The 18296-nt window shown below is 40.1% G+C and overlaps 1 protein-coding gene across 2 annotated transcripts in view; it reads right to left on the bottom strand.

Annotated features, from left to right (window-relative positions):
* Positions 1 to 8598: 8598 nt before the first annotated feature.
* AP3S1 (adaptor related protein complex 3 subunit sigma 1) overlaps positions 8599 to 18296 on the bottom strand; it is a 172765-nt gene continuing 163067 nt past the window's right edge. The window contains exons 6-7 of one of the 2 annotated variants that reach the window (XM_085632643.1): positions 14063 to 14104; positions 8599 to 9306 (exon numbers count right to left, since the gene is read on the bottom strand). In XM_085632643.1, coding sequence (XP_085488769.1) covers positions 14069 to 14104 — 36 coding nt within the window. In that variant the 3' untranslated portion in view covers positions 8599 to 9306; positions 14063 to 14068. The remainder of the gene's footprint in view (positions 9307 to 14062; positions 14105 to 18296) is intronic. The other variant, XM_085632642.1, reaches the window with a different exon arrangement.

The raw sequence follows: 18296 nt of genomic DNA, 5'->3' as shown, positions 1-18296 counted from the left end.
GGACTCCTTAAAACTCGGAGGAACATTACCACCCATTCTAACAGCATTAAATAGTTTTGCCAAAAAGAGAGTCAATTCGTTCACAAACGTTTTATAGAATTCAATCGGGAACCCATCCGTTCCACAGGCCTTCCCCCCTGCTATTGATTTAATTGTGTCCGCAATTTCTACCTCCACAATTTCACGTTCAAGTTGATCTACCATTGGGTCAGACAAAATCGGAACATTAACTTCATCAAAGTATTTACGGATACGATCTAAGCCTACCACATACTTTGTAGAATATAACTGAGCATAATGTTCCAAAAAGACTTGAGCAATATCACCCTTCTCTCTGCTGATGTTTTGAGTCTTAGGGTCAATAATTTCAGAGATGAAGGCATTTTCCTGCTTTGATTTTGTCTGCCCTGCCAACATTTTTCCCACCATTTGGCTCTCCTCAAACTTTTTGCTGACAAGTTCTAAAACTATTAATTTCTTCAATTAAAAAAAATTCTTTAAGGGCTAATTTTGCTTTTTCTAGCTGAATAGCAGCATCTCGACTCCCCTGTGGCTGAACGTCTTTTAAACTCATGGCATCATTTACAGCCTGTTGGAGTTGGTTAATCTTTATCCGCCTTTTTCTCGACAAAGCAGCTAAACTGGCAATTATCTGCCCCCGCATAGCTGCCTTAAACCCACCCCATACTAAAAAAATATCTGTTGTCTCTTCATTTATGCTAAAACTCCAATATCCACTTTTTAGTTTGGGTAACCCAATTAGGATCTTGCAGGAATAGACGATCCATCTGCCACCTGGATTCCGTCTTAATCCCCCCTTCAATTTCCAGCTTTAACGAAATAAGGGAATTATCTGAAAATGGGTTAACCCCTATCGTGGTATCTAGTATTTTCAAAGAGCATGAAGTAAGAAAAAAATCAATCCGGGAGGCCGTATGAAATTGTTTAGAATAGCAAGTGAATTTCATTAACCTGGGGTTAGATTTACGCCATTGATCAACTAATAAATATTCCTGCCTTATGGCTTCCAAAACTTTCTTTGTTTGGGGTTTCAATTCTTTTTTATTTGACGTATCTGTTTTGAGATCCTGAATAAAATTAAAATCGCCACCAAGAATTATTTGTCCCGGGGTATCCCTAAGAAGCTCCGCAATCTTTTTTAAGGATGTAGAATCATCGGCCCACTATTGTCTACTATCTGGACAGTAGGATGCAGGATAACTTGATGGGTTTTAGAAAGGCTCTCAAGACCTGGCTGTACTCGCAAATCCTCGCTTAGCCCGTCCTGCCGCAACACCTCACACAATTAGCGCCATGAAACCTTTCGGTGACCGTGCGCTCTATAAGCACCTATTAACATAACATATTAACATAACATAATAATTTATAAAATTTAGATTTATCCCATTTAATCTAGCCTCGACCCACAACCAGCGTCCCAATGGATCTCTCCGAATTTAACCGAATTCCCACGGAAGACTGCGGCAAAAATATATAGCGACACCCCTTTTGGCCAACCCAGCTGAAGTAAAAAAGACATGCGGAAAAAAACTAGGAACATACAGCTTAGGGTAGTTGGTTTTTAAGTGTGTCTCCTGAAAAAATAGAACCTGAGGGGAGGAGGACACCAGCCATCTTGTTAAGGCTCCATATTTGGATTTATTCAATATCCCACTGACATTGATGGAAACAGTATCACAAGGACTCTTTATAGCAACTTATATAAAAATACAAACTGCATACGACAACTATGAACATTTCCCATCCTAAGTTTCTTAAAAAGAAAACATTATGCACTAGTGCCCCTGCTTCTGCTCTTTTATCTGTTTTAATTTCCACTCCCTTTCCCACCCCACTCAACCCACACTCCAGGGAGGTGTCCCACCACGCTATCCACCTCACCCCTGCTAACTTAGAGAGCGCCATGGAACTGCACCCATCGTGACCCACCACCCCACCTCACCTCTCGACAATGGATTACTACAAAAAAAAAACCCCGGTCGAAGGAAAAAAAAAAAAAAAAAAGCCAAATATTGCAACCATTAATTCTCTTATTTTCAAAGTTACTTTAAATTAATTACCTAACTCCCATACCTATTATACCTTCAAGATATATAGAAGGAGGGGGGAGAAAAAAAGCCTCAATCATCCATTAATTCCTTACGTAGCTGACATTCCTTTAAGGAAATCCTGAACATCCTCTAAGTTGGAAAACATATGGAATTTCCCCTTGACTAGAACCCGGAGTTTAGACTGCTGAGCAATTGATGCCTGTGCACCTTGAGCTTTAAACAAGAAAAGCAATTTAACAAATTCTTTGCATCTCCGGGCTGCAGTAGCGGACATATCTGGGAAAATTCTACAATTAGAGGTCTCATTCACTGGAAACTGTCTTTGTTGTATCGCTTTAGCCAAGATCTTTCTTTTATCCGATAATCTGCAAAGTTGACTAAGATGGTGCGTGGGCCACTCGTACTTGGCAAAGGATGAAACGGGACTCTATGGGCTCTAGTAATTGTAAGATCCCCACCAAACTCGGGAAGTACTTTTTCTTTAATAAAGGATTCCACCCATTGTGATGTCTGGGCACCTTCCACTCTCTCAGGTACTCCCACTATACGTAGGTTTGAGCGGCGAGAGTGGTTTTCCAACTCCTCGAGCTTGTTCTCTAACGAGCTCCTGTCCCTTATGGCCTCACATACTTTAGTAGATAATCCGGACATCTGATCCTCCAACTGAGAGATCCTAGATTCTGCTTTCTGTATCTTGACTGGTAGACAAGCCACCGCGTCTTCGATTTTCCCAAGGCGGATATGAAGAGAAGCAATCTCATTTTCCTGCGACCTTTTCATTTTGCGAATCTCTTCGAGAATAAGGTTAAGCAAAGTCTTAACATCTAATTGTTTGGTGGAGCTTGTCTCTACAGGAACATTTATATCTAAAGCCGGACCAGTAGCTATATCGGGAGCTGGAAGTTGTACCATATCTGATACCTTCTGACTCTTATGAATGGACATTTGCTGACTTTGAAGATCCCGTTGGTCTAGTTGATCCTGTTCCAGAAGCCCGGAGGAGAGCATCAAACTACTGGCGCTCCGTGTCCGGTTTGGAACTATCTGGGAGAATAACTGGGCTCCATCCTTTGCAGCGGGTACAGGAGGAGGATTCAAGGCACAGTCATCGAGCTCATTCGTTAAAAAAGTCGAAGTTGTGGACTTTAGAGCACACAGGGGTACTGGAGAGATAGGAGAGGTGGCGGTTACAGGAGAGCTGGCATCTAAAGAGAGCTGCGACAAGCTAGGAGGATCCACCACCACTGTCCGCGGTGCCATGGACTGGAAAATAGTTGGCGGCATTAGCTTTTTCGTGAAGAGGGGAAACTCCTTAACACTTTTTCCCTCCTCTTTGCTGCTTTCATTAGTGTCACTCTTATCCGCTTTTACTTCAATTTCTGGTATAGATATGGAAGAAGAAGTACTAGATGCCTGACTTACACCAACGGATTCCGCTATCAGTTCATCTTCGGAGCTTTCAAAACTAGAACTCCGATCAAGGCGACTCCCCACAAGTCCTGTTCTTCCTATTCCAACAGATAGCGCCTTTGCCTGCGCCAGGCGAGTCTTAGCTTTCAAACCAGTCGCTGCATCAATCCTGCCAGCTGGGTTGCTTTGTTTGTTATGTCTCCCCATTGCAGACCTACTCCAGTGACTGATACTGGTACGAGGAAGTGAGGGAGAGAAAAGGGTACTATAACCCAACTCTACCTGAGTTTTTTCCCCCCTCCTTATTCCCACTTTGCAGTTAAAACACCACTGTGTAAGCTTTTTTTCTCCTTCAGCAAATAGCCTCAAAGACGCCTCAGCCCCAATTCCGCCACTCCAAACCTCCTCACCTCTCACTCCTTATTTAAGCTGTTCGCCGTCTTCCTTTAAAAGCCAGGCTGGTCATTCAAAATCCAAAAGTCACCACCAAATGTTTTCCTCGTGGACCGCCGCTCTCTTTTGTAATTTTTTGGGAGGAGAATCCCCTGGTTCAGAGTCCGCCTGACCGTTTTTTTTTCCCCCACTGGCCACAGGTCACTGCTCCCCCGGCGAACCCCCTGATAAGGCTCCAACCGACCGACACTTTTTTTTTCGCCTTTTCGCTTTGTTTTTTTCTTTCCCTTCCTGAGGCAGGATTACAATTTTCCCCCAGGGCTCCTGCTGCTACATCTGTAGCGCTGAAACTCCGTTGCCGCCATTACCGCCATTGCCGAGAAAAGGGGGCGTGGTCACGAACGGCTACTCGGAGGCGTGGAACTCCGTCATAGCCCGCCTCTCTCTCCCCTTGCCCGGCTATATCGGCATAATAAAAACTTGTTGATCCTTAATAAGCCTTTCTATTGGAAGACTTGGAGACAGAGAGGCTTAGTTTGCATTTATCAATTATTTTCAGAATCACAATTCATATCTTTTGATAAGCTCATGATATTATTCAATTTACCGGCCTCCTTTATCAATAAGTATAACTTACTCAAAAGTAGTGTGCTGGAATCTCTTTCACATTTAGCCACCTTACAAGACACTTCTAATGGCCCAGAACCCTCTACCAGTCTTCAGACTTTGTTAATGACCATACCTAAGGTGTCTATTGTTTACAGATACTTACAGGGCAAAGACACTAACAGACAGAAGACAAAAAACGAAGAAGCATGGGAACGAAACTTCACTACATGTTGACCTTTATCACTATGGAAAGGCATATGGATTAAATTACGTAAGGCCTCACGAGCAGCAAATATTACCCAAACATTATTCTTTGTCTACAATAGACTGATTTACATCAGCTACCCTTTCTAAACACTTCTCATCTACCCCAGATACGTGTTGGACATGCTCCTCTCCCAACGCTGAATTATTTCACATGTTGTTTAATTGCTCACAGGTACACAGCTTCTGGCAACAAGTTTGGGCTCAAATTAACCTAATTCACAACACTAAGTTTCCTTTTTCCTTTACTCATATCTTCATAGGTAGCCTTTCTCCTATCTGGGTTGATGCGCCTTTCAATGTCAAGATTATTGACTTGTTATTATTAGCGGTGGCCTTTCAACAAATTACTGTCAATTGGAAAGACTCATCGAAAATCTCTTACAGGGCTTGGTGGTTTACTGTCTGCCATAATCACAGGTTAGATAGTGCTTTTGTATTTCCTCCATGCTTGGCTGCAAAACGCATTGATCTATGGTCGCCTGTCACAATGTTTATTGATACAAGTGCTAAACAATGTTCGCTACCAAACCCTTCTCAACAGGAGGTTCTTAAACCACCCTATACTCCCTAATTGTTCCATACGTTTTTTCTATTTATCTAAATGGCACATATATTTCTTCTGTATTTTTCTGTTTCAACTTTACGTTATTAGTCCGATGCTTTTATTCTGTATATGATGAGCTTGGAATGTGAAGATGTATAACTTATTTTGCATATTGTGTTCAGTCATTTCAATTTCTTTTCAATAAACTTCTTTGAACTTAAAAAACACTATATATAATAACCTAGATGTGCATCTCTTGGTTATCACGGTCATTCTCCATACTACAACACCATCTCAACTCCCTAGGTTCAAACCCCTTCAATTCTTGCACATCATCTGCGGAATCCTGCTCCACTTTAAATATGTCCGACTTAAGTTGGTTAACAACTAAAGACATGCCAATTTTAATTTCTAACTTCCACTTAATAGTACCAGTTACATTGAGCACCCATCCTCAAATCACTAATTGGAAATGATGTCACATTCTAATATGGTATGAATTACTGTGCTCTTGCACTGTGAAATGCAAATGGTAAAACACCCTCTCTAGAGGAGACAACTCACTTTGTAGACCATATAAACAAAAAATGGCACACTTTATAATTCCACTAACCACATTAACAAGAAAAACATGTGAGTAATTGTGAAAACAGAATTGGAAACTTTAGAAAGAACCATGTATTCTAAAAGGGAGAGAGAGCACACGTGTGCAGGACTAGTGGTGAAGGGAGAAGAAACATGGGAGGGGTGATGGAGAGAAGGCATGCTAAAAATAAGTAAGGCATTAAAGATTGTGGTGCAGCAGGAAACAGGGGCGTTGAAGCAAATTTTATTCACTAGCAAATTGCTTTTAATAATAATGTGCAAACCTAGCAATTAAGTAACACATATGCTAAATGCAAAATGTGTATGAGGTAATCATACTTAAATGTTTTGGGCCTCCAAAATAAATGAAGATGCTCATATAAGTCAGCCTAACTGTCGATGCCATGCTAACTGAAAAATTATGCATTAACACTGAAAGGCCTGTTTTTCACATTGTATACTTGTTTTTGCAAGATGTTTTTCTCCTTTTACTGCAGAAGTTGCTACTTCAAAAGACTTCTGTTAGTGAACAGACACTTGTTTTGCATTAGACAACGGATAGTAAGGTTCTCGTGGAGAGGAGGCAACAGGAATTATGATTTATGAGAAACAGAGTCTGGACTGCAAAACAACAATGATGTAACTTTTCAAGGACTAACGTCTGAAAGTCTATTGCACCATATTGTGAACATGGGGAGTTTCCTGATACTCTACTGGAGGAATCAGAAGAAAGAAAGAAAATAATGTTGCAACATAGAATATTGTGTTTATATAAGTGCATGTTTCTAGAGTAGCTTACTTTCCCCACAGTCTGACTAGAGGTTCATCTCTGAGTTTTTACACTTCTCTATATGAGCGGTGTTCTTACTTATTTCCATTGGTAGTCTGCCGATTTAGTGCTGGGAATACTTTCCAGCTTACTATGCAAAGACTTTATGCTTGCGCAATAATTCTCATCAGAACTCTTTACGGGTATCTAAACTGACCCCTTTTTCTCTTATTCCAAACTAATATAGATTGGGGAATTTTTCTTTATGTAACATGACTGTTGTATTATTACAATATTGACTATCATTTTGACAGATATACTGTTCTATTTTATAATCAAATATTAATTGATGGATTATATTAACTTTTACTGCTGAGAATTAAAGATTAATACTTAATTATTCCATTATGAAAAGCTAAAAAAAATTGAAAATAAAACCCTTTAACTCACACTAATTCTCTTAATTGACTAAACTAAAGTTATATTAACTGTTGCTATGTATTTATGTAGATGATCATTCCTTATTTCTCTTTGTCGACAAAGGTCCATATGACCAGTGGCAGGAGTTATTTAATGATTATACCTGAAGATTGAGATATAGAACACCCAGCTCCCTCAAGGGTGACAGCAAGAAAAGGGACTACAGTGAGGACATATTAAACAGCATACACAACAATAGCAGTTGGAAATGAAAGCAAAGGGGCAAAGGGATAAGAAAAGAGAAAGGAAAAAACAATAACATGGATACAAGGGAAGAGGGATCAAATGGAAAACTGAGTTCAGTCTACACTGTGGAAGACAGAACAAAATTGCAATCATGAGTATGTAAAATGTAAGAGAAGGGAAAAGCTACAAATTGTTAAATCGTGGGATACAACTCCCTGCTTCCCCCATTAGATCTTCTTCATTTGCCAATAGTTAGGTCCACCAGCCCAAGCAGGGGTGTTTTCGAATAGGGCTTCACTTACTGATCTGCTAAGAGTACAGGCGACCCATGAGCTTTCACTTCTGTCCTCTTCTCTCACACACTACCTGAACTGCAGCTAAGAGATGCAATTCCTTTCTGTACTGTCATTTGATTTAGTAGGGTGAAGCAACACTGCACCATTAATTCTTTCGAGGGGTTATGCATTTAGTAATTATTTGCATGCATCAGACGTAAACACACACACACAGATGAGTGATGTTGTGCCATGCATGTTGTGGTTAATGATGCTCTTGATATCATGCATGACACATCATTACCGATGTTATGATCAAGGATTTGGTGAAGGAGTTCCGCTTGCACCGCTGCATTCAACAGCTTTAAAAGAACACCTTAATTTTGAGGAGAGAAAACAGAGTAACTTATGCCTCTTTCTAGATCAGTGAGGCACAGGTTTGAGTACTCCTAGATATACAGGTCGACTATAGCGGTCGACCTCGAAGCTGGGGAACCGGGTTCGAGTCTCGGCAACGACGCTCAACATCCTGTGATTCTGGGCAAATCACTTAATCTCCCCGTGCCTAACAAAAATGAATGCATCCATGCATCCATCTGTAACGAAACTGGTGTTCATGTAAAGCGCTCTGATACCGGATATCTTCGGGTCTAGTTCGCGCTAGCTAAAACTACAATTTTTTTTTTTTTTTTTTTTAAATAGCCAAGCACGCAAAGGCTAGAAGAAGACAGGAACACACACATTTCCCAGTTTCCCACATGTTGCCACCTGCAGGATTCAAGTTGGGTATATATGGTTAAAAAATTATTAATGCTTAAGACACCAGTGCCAAAGGAAAAATACACTTTTTGGGAACATCAAATGGGCTATATCGTTGACTTAAACCAGCGAAAATGGATGTTTCGCCTCATTTTATTTTTATGTTCAAGCAGGATTACTGCATACATCAGCTTAAACAACAGAAAAAAAATTATTCGAACAGGTTTATAACAGTAATAAATGCACGAGCCTTTTTACTTTTTTATTTACGCAAGTCATGAAGGAGACATTGAAACAATTTATTGCTGAGGTACAATGGAGTTCAGATACAGATATTTACAAATTCAATCCAGTTAAATTGTACGCTGTTACACAGGAAAAATAAAGAAGAAGTTTGCTATCGACATAGAATCGTATTATCCCAAGAAGTGCTTGAGACTTGTCCAGGAATGTAATTGCTTTAGTAAGTGCAAAGCCAAACAACTATCCGAAGACTGCGGATTACACAATGAGAAGACAATCCTTAAATACTTTCTTAGAATACTGTAGTAGTCAGAGGATAGTGACATGCCTCTTACAGGGCACAGGAATGTCCTTAAGATTCAGACTGAAACTACTTAATTCTTTAAAATACATTATGCAAAACTAAAACAAAACGTAGTTTTCACATTATAAGTTTATACAGTGTTCCTTCCACAGAGTACCTCAACGTTTAACCGGTAGAAAAAGGGGGGCTTTTCTCATTTTATTTGGTAAAGAAACCATTTGTGAATCTGCATTTTAACAATACATATTTTTTATTTTACATTTTACCTGGGAGTAGCCATTTTATTTAAATGAGGGCAGATTTGGCACTTTTATACTGATGTCACCAATGTTAATATTTCGTGGCATCTCGGGAAGGTTCATATTCTTTACTGCTGACACAGCGCGGGCTGGAGCTCCTGCTAAACCAGCCTGTATACAAAGAGACAAAAAAGAGAAAAAGGCTCACGTGAGGAGCTTTGCAACAACACTAGACTTTAAGATGTGATGAGACTACTGGTTGTATTGTTCAAGATCAGACATGTGGTGTTAGGGCTTGGTGTGATTTTAATAAAAAAAATAAAAAGTAAAACGAGAAAACAGTTCACAACACATGCATTATCACTTTACGAGTAAATATAAGTGAACTCCAATGGACACTATCCGAGAAATTTTGCAGCCAGAAGGCAAACAATTAGAAACAGTAAATGGCGAATAATTTACCTAGGGGTAGTAATGACTGCAAAACAACAAGCTTAACACCTTCAAATAGGATGATGTAGATCTCAAGTTTGACAGGTAACATCAATACTCATCACATGAATATTCTCCTCACATTTATCCCATTTCTTAAGCGCAATGAATTAGAACAAAAAGGGCTTCTACTAGTACAAAGCATAGTACTTTCATTATTTTAAGACCTATGTCTGCTGAGCTCAATAACTTTCATGGATATGAAGAGACAATTTACATTTTACTTAGCTTAAAGTGCTACTTTCCCTGCTAAAACACCAGCTCAACAATTTGTAACAGAACGGCAGTAAATAGGGAGGCTGGCCCATCCATTCTGGCTATTTCCTGCCTTGTGTTTGCAAAGAGATGCCATAAGGTCTCCATCTGAAACAAGGGTCACTTGGTTTTTAAGCTCATCTGAATCTGCCATGTGAAGTTTTCAATGTACTACTCTTGTTTCCAGCACATCTGCGGGTGATTCATTCATGCATCCAGGAAAAGTTTTTTTAAGTATTAATAAACAGAGTTCTCCCCTATGATCTCCTGATGAGATCTTCAGTTCTAGAACCGCTCACTGTTCAATCCTTGTCTCAACTACTGTACGCATTCACATAGGGAACGTCAATGACTATCCTATTGCATATCCCTACCAATCTATACATTTTAATATTGAGCATGTTTGAAACCATGCACCGTTTCCGCTATTCTTTCTCTGAAACCTCTATCCTTCTGGAGATGAGGGGCAGAGATGGGTTCAACACTTAAATGGGGCCCTGCAGGGGATGTGTAGAGCGGTAACACAACCTACTATAGGCTCCTTGTTAGATCTCTTCATAGGCATACCAAAGCTGTCACGCAATTACCATAGAATTGCCATCTTGTTTATTCATTTTGAGGTCTTCCGATTTGATCACCCTAATATTCCACTGATGGTTGGTAAAATTCAATGTTGCATGATACATCATATAATAATGTGCCTTTTCATATAATACAGCCTTAAATAGTTGCTGTGTACGCTTCTGAACTGGCCCCATGCCTTTGCCTCCTACACAATATTTCCAGTTCTGTAAGACAAGCCTTACTTTCTGACACATGATTAATGTGTTAACTCGATGAGAGATTTCGGCACAGTTTCAGTTTTTTCAAAACCGGTCTACTCTTCATCCCTAGCAGAGGACTTCACTAAGATCTCATCATGAGACGCAGCAACTTCCAAACAGCGGCATTTCCCATAAACCCTTCCTGCTGATCACCTCCTGGTTGGAGGCATTCTTCATTGCTGCACTATGCTCCCTACCCTGCAGCCTCTCTGTTCCCACTTTGTATTGATGGTCTATTTAATACGAACGTCGGAAAATGAACTGAAAAAAGTTTTGCTTTCAGATTTATTTCAGAAAAAACTTGTCTAGTCAGACAACTTTCAAAGGTTGTTTCAAAAAGAGAGCTTTTGCTTTTAGAACAAACTTCAAATGCTGGTCTTGTACATTCTAACACAAGATTAAAGCAGAAGGCTCTTCCATACAGTTTAGGAAGAGAGTAAACTATCTAGTGTGTCACTGCTCCACTCAGGCAGTAGAATGACAACAATTTAGCCGATTTAAAAAGAGGAGGTAAACTACAAATTGTTTGCTTCGTAAGACTGATCATCAGAGGAGTACCACGCTATCCCTCGCGCCGCAGCTCGCACTCACCTTCAACTGGCATTAAAATGATTAGCTGGCTGGTTTTCCCCTGGAAAAGGGGAGAGACCTGAAAACAGGTGCTAAGAGGTCCACGAATGGTGGCGCCAAAGGTTTAGACAATGACAAGCGCTCTTTGTCATTCTGCGGCACGCAATGAGAGCATTTCAAGCAGAGTGCTTTGGCCTGGGAGATTTTCTCTGTTGATAATATCGATGTATCGGGAACAACGGACTGCCGGGACTTGATCCAGGCTTGCGCTGCTATTTCGAAGCGAGTACTCTGTACAGAGGTTAATCGCAACGGGGCTTAAAGAAAACTAAAACACTGGCTCCGTTTGAAAGCAGCATGCACAAAGATAGCAAGGATTTCAACGAATACGCCACCAGATGTTAAGCTGGCAGGGTAGCACAGCGCCTCTATGCAGCCAGAATGGGGACGGATTTAAAGAAACACCACGAGAACGTTACTGCACTTCAGCGGGCCGTGTGTTGTAAGATGTCTTCGGCGTTTTAGTGCAAGCCATTAAATAGAAAACGCGTTCAAGTTTTAGAAACGTAGCCGTTCAATAAGTAGGCTCGTGAAATACAAAAAAACAAAAACGTAAACTGTTTTCTATCTTTGTTTAACTAGAATTGCTGCAGCAACAATCAAAGGATGAACGAATGGAAAAAAGGAAATGCCACAGCACATGCAAAGATTGTAAAAACAAACGGGCAGATGGGGAACTCGGGGAGCAATGTCCTTTGAGAGCAACTGGAAGAATGAAGATCGTAACTGAGTTCCAGCAGGACACCAGCCACACGTTAGTGATTTTTAATAAAACCACTGAGCGCAGAACTGGCGATTCCTTTACACAGGCAATAGTGCATTGTTTTAACCTACCTGGCACGTTGTTCCCAGCACAGAGCTATTCTATGTTTATAAAGTGACTATGAAACTATGGCAGGCATCATGAAAACAGCGAGCCTTACCAGCAGGTCAAACCCACTGCCTGTGCCTGGCCAGTCACAATAAGTAACTCTGGCAGACCATTTACGTTTAGGAAACTCACATTCTGCTGATGATGCCCTAGCTGTGCGCCGATTTCAATCTTTAAATGATTGCCTATACTATTCTACTGTGCCAGCACGATGCACGAGCCCGGCTGAGCTTCTGGTACCATATGAAGAGACTGTCACAAGTGAAAGGATGACGACACACATACGATGTTGTACTAAAGGGAATGCAATTGACTCCTATGGATTACTCACAGGGAAAGAAAAGAAAAAGCAATTAAGCATATTCTCACATTAATTAGCTGTACTACGCTTAAATAAGTCACGGTGATGTCATCAGCAATATTTAGTTGCCGTCTCACATTACCACTTCACACATTTCTTAACCCATTACCCATAAATCCACCACACTCTATTAAATGATAGGTCTAAAATATGCGGCTGCCCATCAACCACTTTCTTTCAACCTTTTCTTTCATACACTGTGATGTTTCAATGCAAGTAAACTGAGGGATAAAGGTTAGTTGCACCCGATCATGGTACCCAGCTTTGCTTTGTGAGGATGAAAAGTTGGACCACGACCCGAAATGAGATGCGATGATGTACTGCTTATATGCAAGTGAGATACTGATGCACCACATCTATGCAGAACTTATGCAACACCAACAGCACTGTCAACAAGTATACTATGCAAACGCTACTACCTAAGACGCACATATAAAACTCAAAGCGGTAGGTTCTACAAGCTGGATGGATGGGTGAGATACAGGGTATTGGAGAATGACCAGACCTACATCTCCCATGAGGATAAATAAATGAACAGAATTAGAGAAAGAAAACAAAATGAAGTCTGGATCTTTTTCAAAATGAGGCCATACGGATAAAAGACTTGTGCAGACAAAATATCAGAATTTCAAGCAAATTGGGCACGAGGGTAGTAATGGATGGGAATGATAGTTTTTTTTCTTTCATTTGCCAGACCCCAAAAAAACAGAATAAACAAAACAAAACAAAACAAACAAAAAAGAAACTGCATATGTGCAAGCACAACAGAAAAGAAGCGCTGCTCCATTTCTTGTGTTAACAATCCAGCTCCCTTTCCTGGCAATGGCGACTGAGGTGCAGCAGGAGTGAAGACAGGACATGGGAAAGGCAAGGAGGTGGCAAGTGAAGGAAAGAGGGTAAAGGTGCCTACAATTTTTTCTTACACAGTCCATAGTTTACTTTTATCTGTTGCTCTATTCTCAGACCACAGAGAAAAGTATCTGGATTTTAAACAATTACATTTTAGGATGAAATTCTGAAAAAAATTAGTTAACTCATTGGCATTTATTAAGCCAATTGATGTTTGTTTTATTTCTAGTTCAAGAAACATCAGTGACTTGCACACTGTAGAAGAGTCCTAAGCACTGTGATCTCAACATCAGACAGCGAATTAAAGGCTGACAGTGCAAAATCAGGTATACCTTAATTTAGAGTCACTGATCGTATGGGATACAACTTGTCCCAGTGTGAAGATTTACATTAGGTCCTTATTCCAAAAATGGGAAATCATACAAACATAAAATAAAATAACGGAACAGAAGAGGTCACCGAAAGCATTAAATTGCAATAGGTGCTAATGTGAGATAATGCAAACTATAACAGGGGCTGGCATGGATTTAATGGCACGCTACACCATTTCCAGTCTGGTGTGAATAATTGATTTTCTCGGACATCATTTTGTTTTCCCTTCTTCAAAAGTACACCAAGTACATTTTGTCTTAAAGTCAGCAGTACCTGTGTCTACCTGTCCTGTCTGGGAGACTGAAAGATAAAAGTCTGCAAGAGAGAAGAATGGAGAGAGACAGCTGGAAAGATCAGGAGGGTTGAAAATGCAGATGGATCTCAACATAAGAAGAGTGCGTTTATACCGAGCTTGAAAAACTAAAAATAACCAAACATGACCAATAAAAATAACCATTAATATACAGACATACATTTTTGGTTTCACTGATACATATTTATTTTCATAGTATTTCATGCTGCATGTATACTAAGAAGTCAGAAACAGCATAAAAAACACAGCAGTCAAATGTTTCATAGTAGAACAATATAATGAACAAATTGCTTAACTTTGTGACATTTACCCCTTTGGTTCATCAATTTCCCTTCAGTTTAAGCGAGTGTGTCTTTTCCCGCTAGAAGATGGGGTCCCCACCAAGCCCGGCCTAATTACTAACACATACACTTACCTTCAACCTCCCCAATTCATTTCTCTCAGTCTACCATGAGAGCAACATTAACCGGGAGAACATGAAACTGGTTGTGGGTGCTTAGGGATGAAACTGCAGAAGACACTCATTGGTATACCCCAAGTACTTACAGTTCCTCGTTCGTGTTACACTTGAAACGGTTCCCAAGCACCGAACTCAGTCTGAGGTGGTGTTACAAGACTGACATGTTTTCAACCTTGGTTGTACCTGGCATGGAACAGACCTTGCGAGCAAAGGGCTGGTATTTGTACTCTAGCTAGGAGTATGTGTCAAAAGGGAAGGGACTCCAAATATTCTTCAAAACCCCCTCCCTCAATTCTAATAATGACACTCTCGACACTTTTACACGTTAGTAAGGCCTGCCTGACCAGAACAGTATTTTCGACAATTATGTATTTGATTGCATTTTTTAAACAGTATGGAAACTCCACTACAATGTTTAAATAAGTCTAGACATATTTAAACATTGACAATTTAATAGAATAATTGTGAAAAAGTCTGAGTGGGGGCCCATGATTTTATTTTCCTCCACTAGGGGGAGGGGCGCGTGGCAATAAAAAGTTGGAAGACCACAGACCTAGACGGTACAAAAGACTTGGGTGAAGAACCTACCGTTGTGATAGAAAGGTGCTGTTAGGAAATACTGGCACATGAAAGAGTAGGGAAGCATAAAAAAACAAGCATTTTTAATGCAATACGTCTCGCATTCGTGAGAGTTTAAGCTATTGGCATTGTAAATGACAATGCCTTTTATTTATGGGTTTTCAAAAGCAACACATATATAAAAGGCATTTTCATTTCTAATACCAATAGTCAAACTCTTCCAAATGCGAGACCAGTTTAATGGTGGCCACGCCCCTTTGTTTAGACACTGCTTGCTGTATTCAGGTTACAGTGAGCAGCATGTAATGAAAGGCCAACATCAAAGTGAAAGCGTGGTATGGGGCGCTTTCACCCAAAAGGAAAAACAAATAAAGGTTCTGTAGCGCGGCCGCTAAAGTGAAAGTGGACCCTGCTGTAAAATAAATAAATAAATAAGCGCAGCCACTAAAGTGAAAGCGGACCACACTGTAAATTAAAAAACTAAATAAGTGGGGCAACTATAGTTAAAGCGGACTGCGCTGAAAAATTAAATAAATGGATTACTAATAATAATAATATAAAAGTGGGCGACGTACTAAGACATTGTGGGTGGAATAGGGGAAGATCATTAAAAAAAATAGTTCTCAGACTACAAAAAGCAGACCGTGTAACAACACAGTAAAAAGTCCAGTCCTTATGGGAGGTTACAAATGCAGACAAGGCGGTACAAAAGAGAGACTACTAAACCTTTTCATGAATGAAAAGCAATGATTTAGAAAGGACAGTAACATGAGCCAATTGAAAAGATGGGCGGAAAATGGATGGAGTTTCACGAATGAACCGGAATATAGCATGCCTTGCGGAGCAGCAAATGCGCTGCCCAGGCTCGACCTAAAATACAAACTTTTTTACAGTAACAGTAGGCCATCTCGCTGGAAGTCAACTTTGTCCATGCGTCAGAACTTTCTCAAAAGTTTAAATCGTGGGTATTGAATGACAAATGTTGCCAAACTCAGGAGTCCTCAGATTTCTAACCTTCACTCAATTATTTTTGTATGATGTGTAGCAATGTATTTTTTGTTGCTGCTGCTACACAAAAAAATAGAAAAGAAAAAGTAGCCAGTGGTCGAGTAGCATTCATTCGTGCTAAGCCGTTTGAAGATACAAGAATAAGGGAGATGGCGCTGAAAGAGTAATTGCTGACTTTATGACTTATTTATCAAAAGGGGTTTGAAAGCATCATGCCTCAGCAATGGAGTTTTGCACTTTCACCATGATTATTTAGCATTTCCTGTTTTAACTATAGCGCTCTTAGATTAAAAAAATATATATGTTCATCAACAGGGTCCTGCTTAACACAATGGGAGTTTGAGCAGCAGTATCAATGAGCTGCGTTGCCAAAGTCCTCAGGTTCAACTTAGGTCAGCAGCTCTTTTTTATATTTTTGAATGGCCCATTAGAACAATTTATTTCACGGGACACACTGTGGCGCCAGTGAAATGTAAACGTATAGTAATTAAAGAATATACCTTTGAAAATAGAGAATGGTGACATCATGTCTCTTTTAACTCTCTACAAAGAGATCTATTTGCATGTGTCAAATTTGCTGCGACTGCATACAGAGAAGGCATTTAAACCGGGAAGACAGAAGTCGATGAAACTGTCAGCATCAAAAGCCGAAAATATGTGCAGTCCACAAATACTGTTTTCCTACAGCTTGACTTTCACTTCACAAATAAATGCTAGTGTAACTTGTAGTGTTTATTGCTCAATTTTACTTCATTGGCCTAAAACGCCCGATTCTGATTTCTAGAAAGAAAGGACGGGGCTTTTATTTGGATTAAATAGAACGACCAGGTCCCCCTAAATGTGACATATGGTCGCAATAGATAAATGCTGGTACTGTACTACAATGACATGTGTTATTGTATCAGTGAAGGCAAGGATTGAAATGGAAAGAGTTTCTTGGGATGAAAGGGGCATGTCGTTTTTGCCATCCTAGACCAATGTCATAATCTGCCAGGGTAAAGGGCCAGCTTTGACACTATTTAAAATGTTTTCTTGTAAAAAAATGAATAAAACATGTTGAAATAAAAAAAAACAAGTAAACAGAACACAGCTTGCCCGTTTGCCAAAGCGAATTACAAAAAGCTTCTCCAGGAAACCGCCTTCATAAATCACTCAGTTTATTCATTTTCTAGCTATAATGCATATTTTTCCTTGCCCTGGAGATGCGCAATATGCACCTTATGTTCAAACACCAAAATCAATAAGCAATTAAATAATGCATATCAGCAGAACACATTGAGGATTATTAGGGACATAATTCCCTGCTAGTCTGTAAACTGCGATCAGGGTATGTAACTACCTACGTTGGCTCTTTCACTGCCGTTTCCGTACTTTCTAAGCACCAACGAATGTCCTTAAACGAAGAGAAGGCGTGCACGCATCTTTGAAATGCTGAGTTACGCGTCATCATTTAGTAGTAACTGCTCATGTAAAATGCACTTATGAGTTATGCGTCATCATTTAAGTAGTAACTGCTCATGTCTCTCTGCCATTTTGGTACATTCTAAGCACAGACGAATGTCCTTAAACAAAGAGAAGGCGTGCACACATCTTTGAAATGCTGAGTTAAGCATCATTGAAGTAGCAACTGCTCATGTAAAATGCACTTACCACCCCTCCAAAAAAGTAAAGAAGTCCCCAAAGCACACACAACACTTATGTGTAAGGAAACTAATTTACCAGTGCTCTTCGCCGTAAAACCGGTAATTATGTGTCAGAGCACTAACGAATAAGGATCCAGGAAAGACAAGCAATGCAAGACTGAACAAAATGCCAGCAGCAGGCGGGATTACACTCAGTACGAGTGATTCCAACAGGTCTTGCAGACAGCGCATGCGCACTGATGCTCGACCTAATGACAATGGAACTCCAGGATCCTTATTGCAGAGAGAGATTCCATTTGTCCATAGAAGTTGAGGGTAACGTTTCATGAATGAATAATTTGACAAACAAAATAATAAAGTTTCCATCCTTTATTGTTCTACCAAGAAGAGTACTCCCGCGGTTAGCTAGAGAGAATTCAGACATGTCTAGATTCCTTCCACTGTTCCCCGGTAGAGAAAGATAGAGCAGAAATAGAGCTTGCCCTCAGGCCGAAGGCTCTAGGC

This window comes from Triturus cristatus, chromosome 2_1, assembly GCF_964204655.1.
Source record: "Triturus cristatus chromosome 2_1, aTriCri1.1, whole genome shotgun sequence".
In the NCBI taxonomy this organism is placed as follows: domain Eukaryota; kingdom Metazoa; phylum Chordata; class Amphibia; order Caudata; family Salamandridae; genus Triturus; species Triturus cristatus.
Note: the sequence above shows the minus strand (reverse complement) of the source record. Positions and strands in the feature narration are given on the sequence as shown.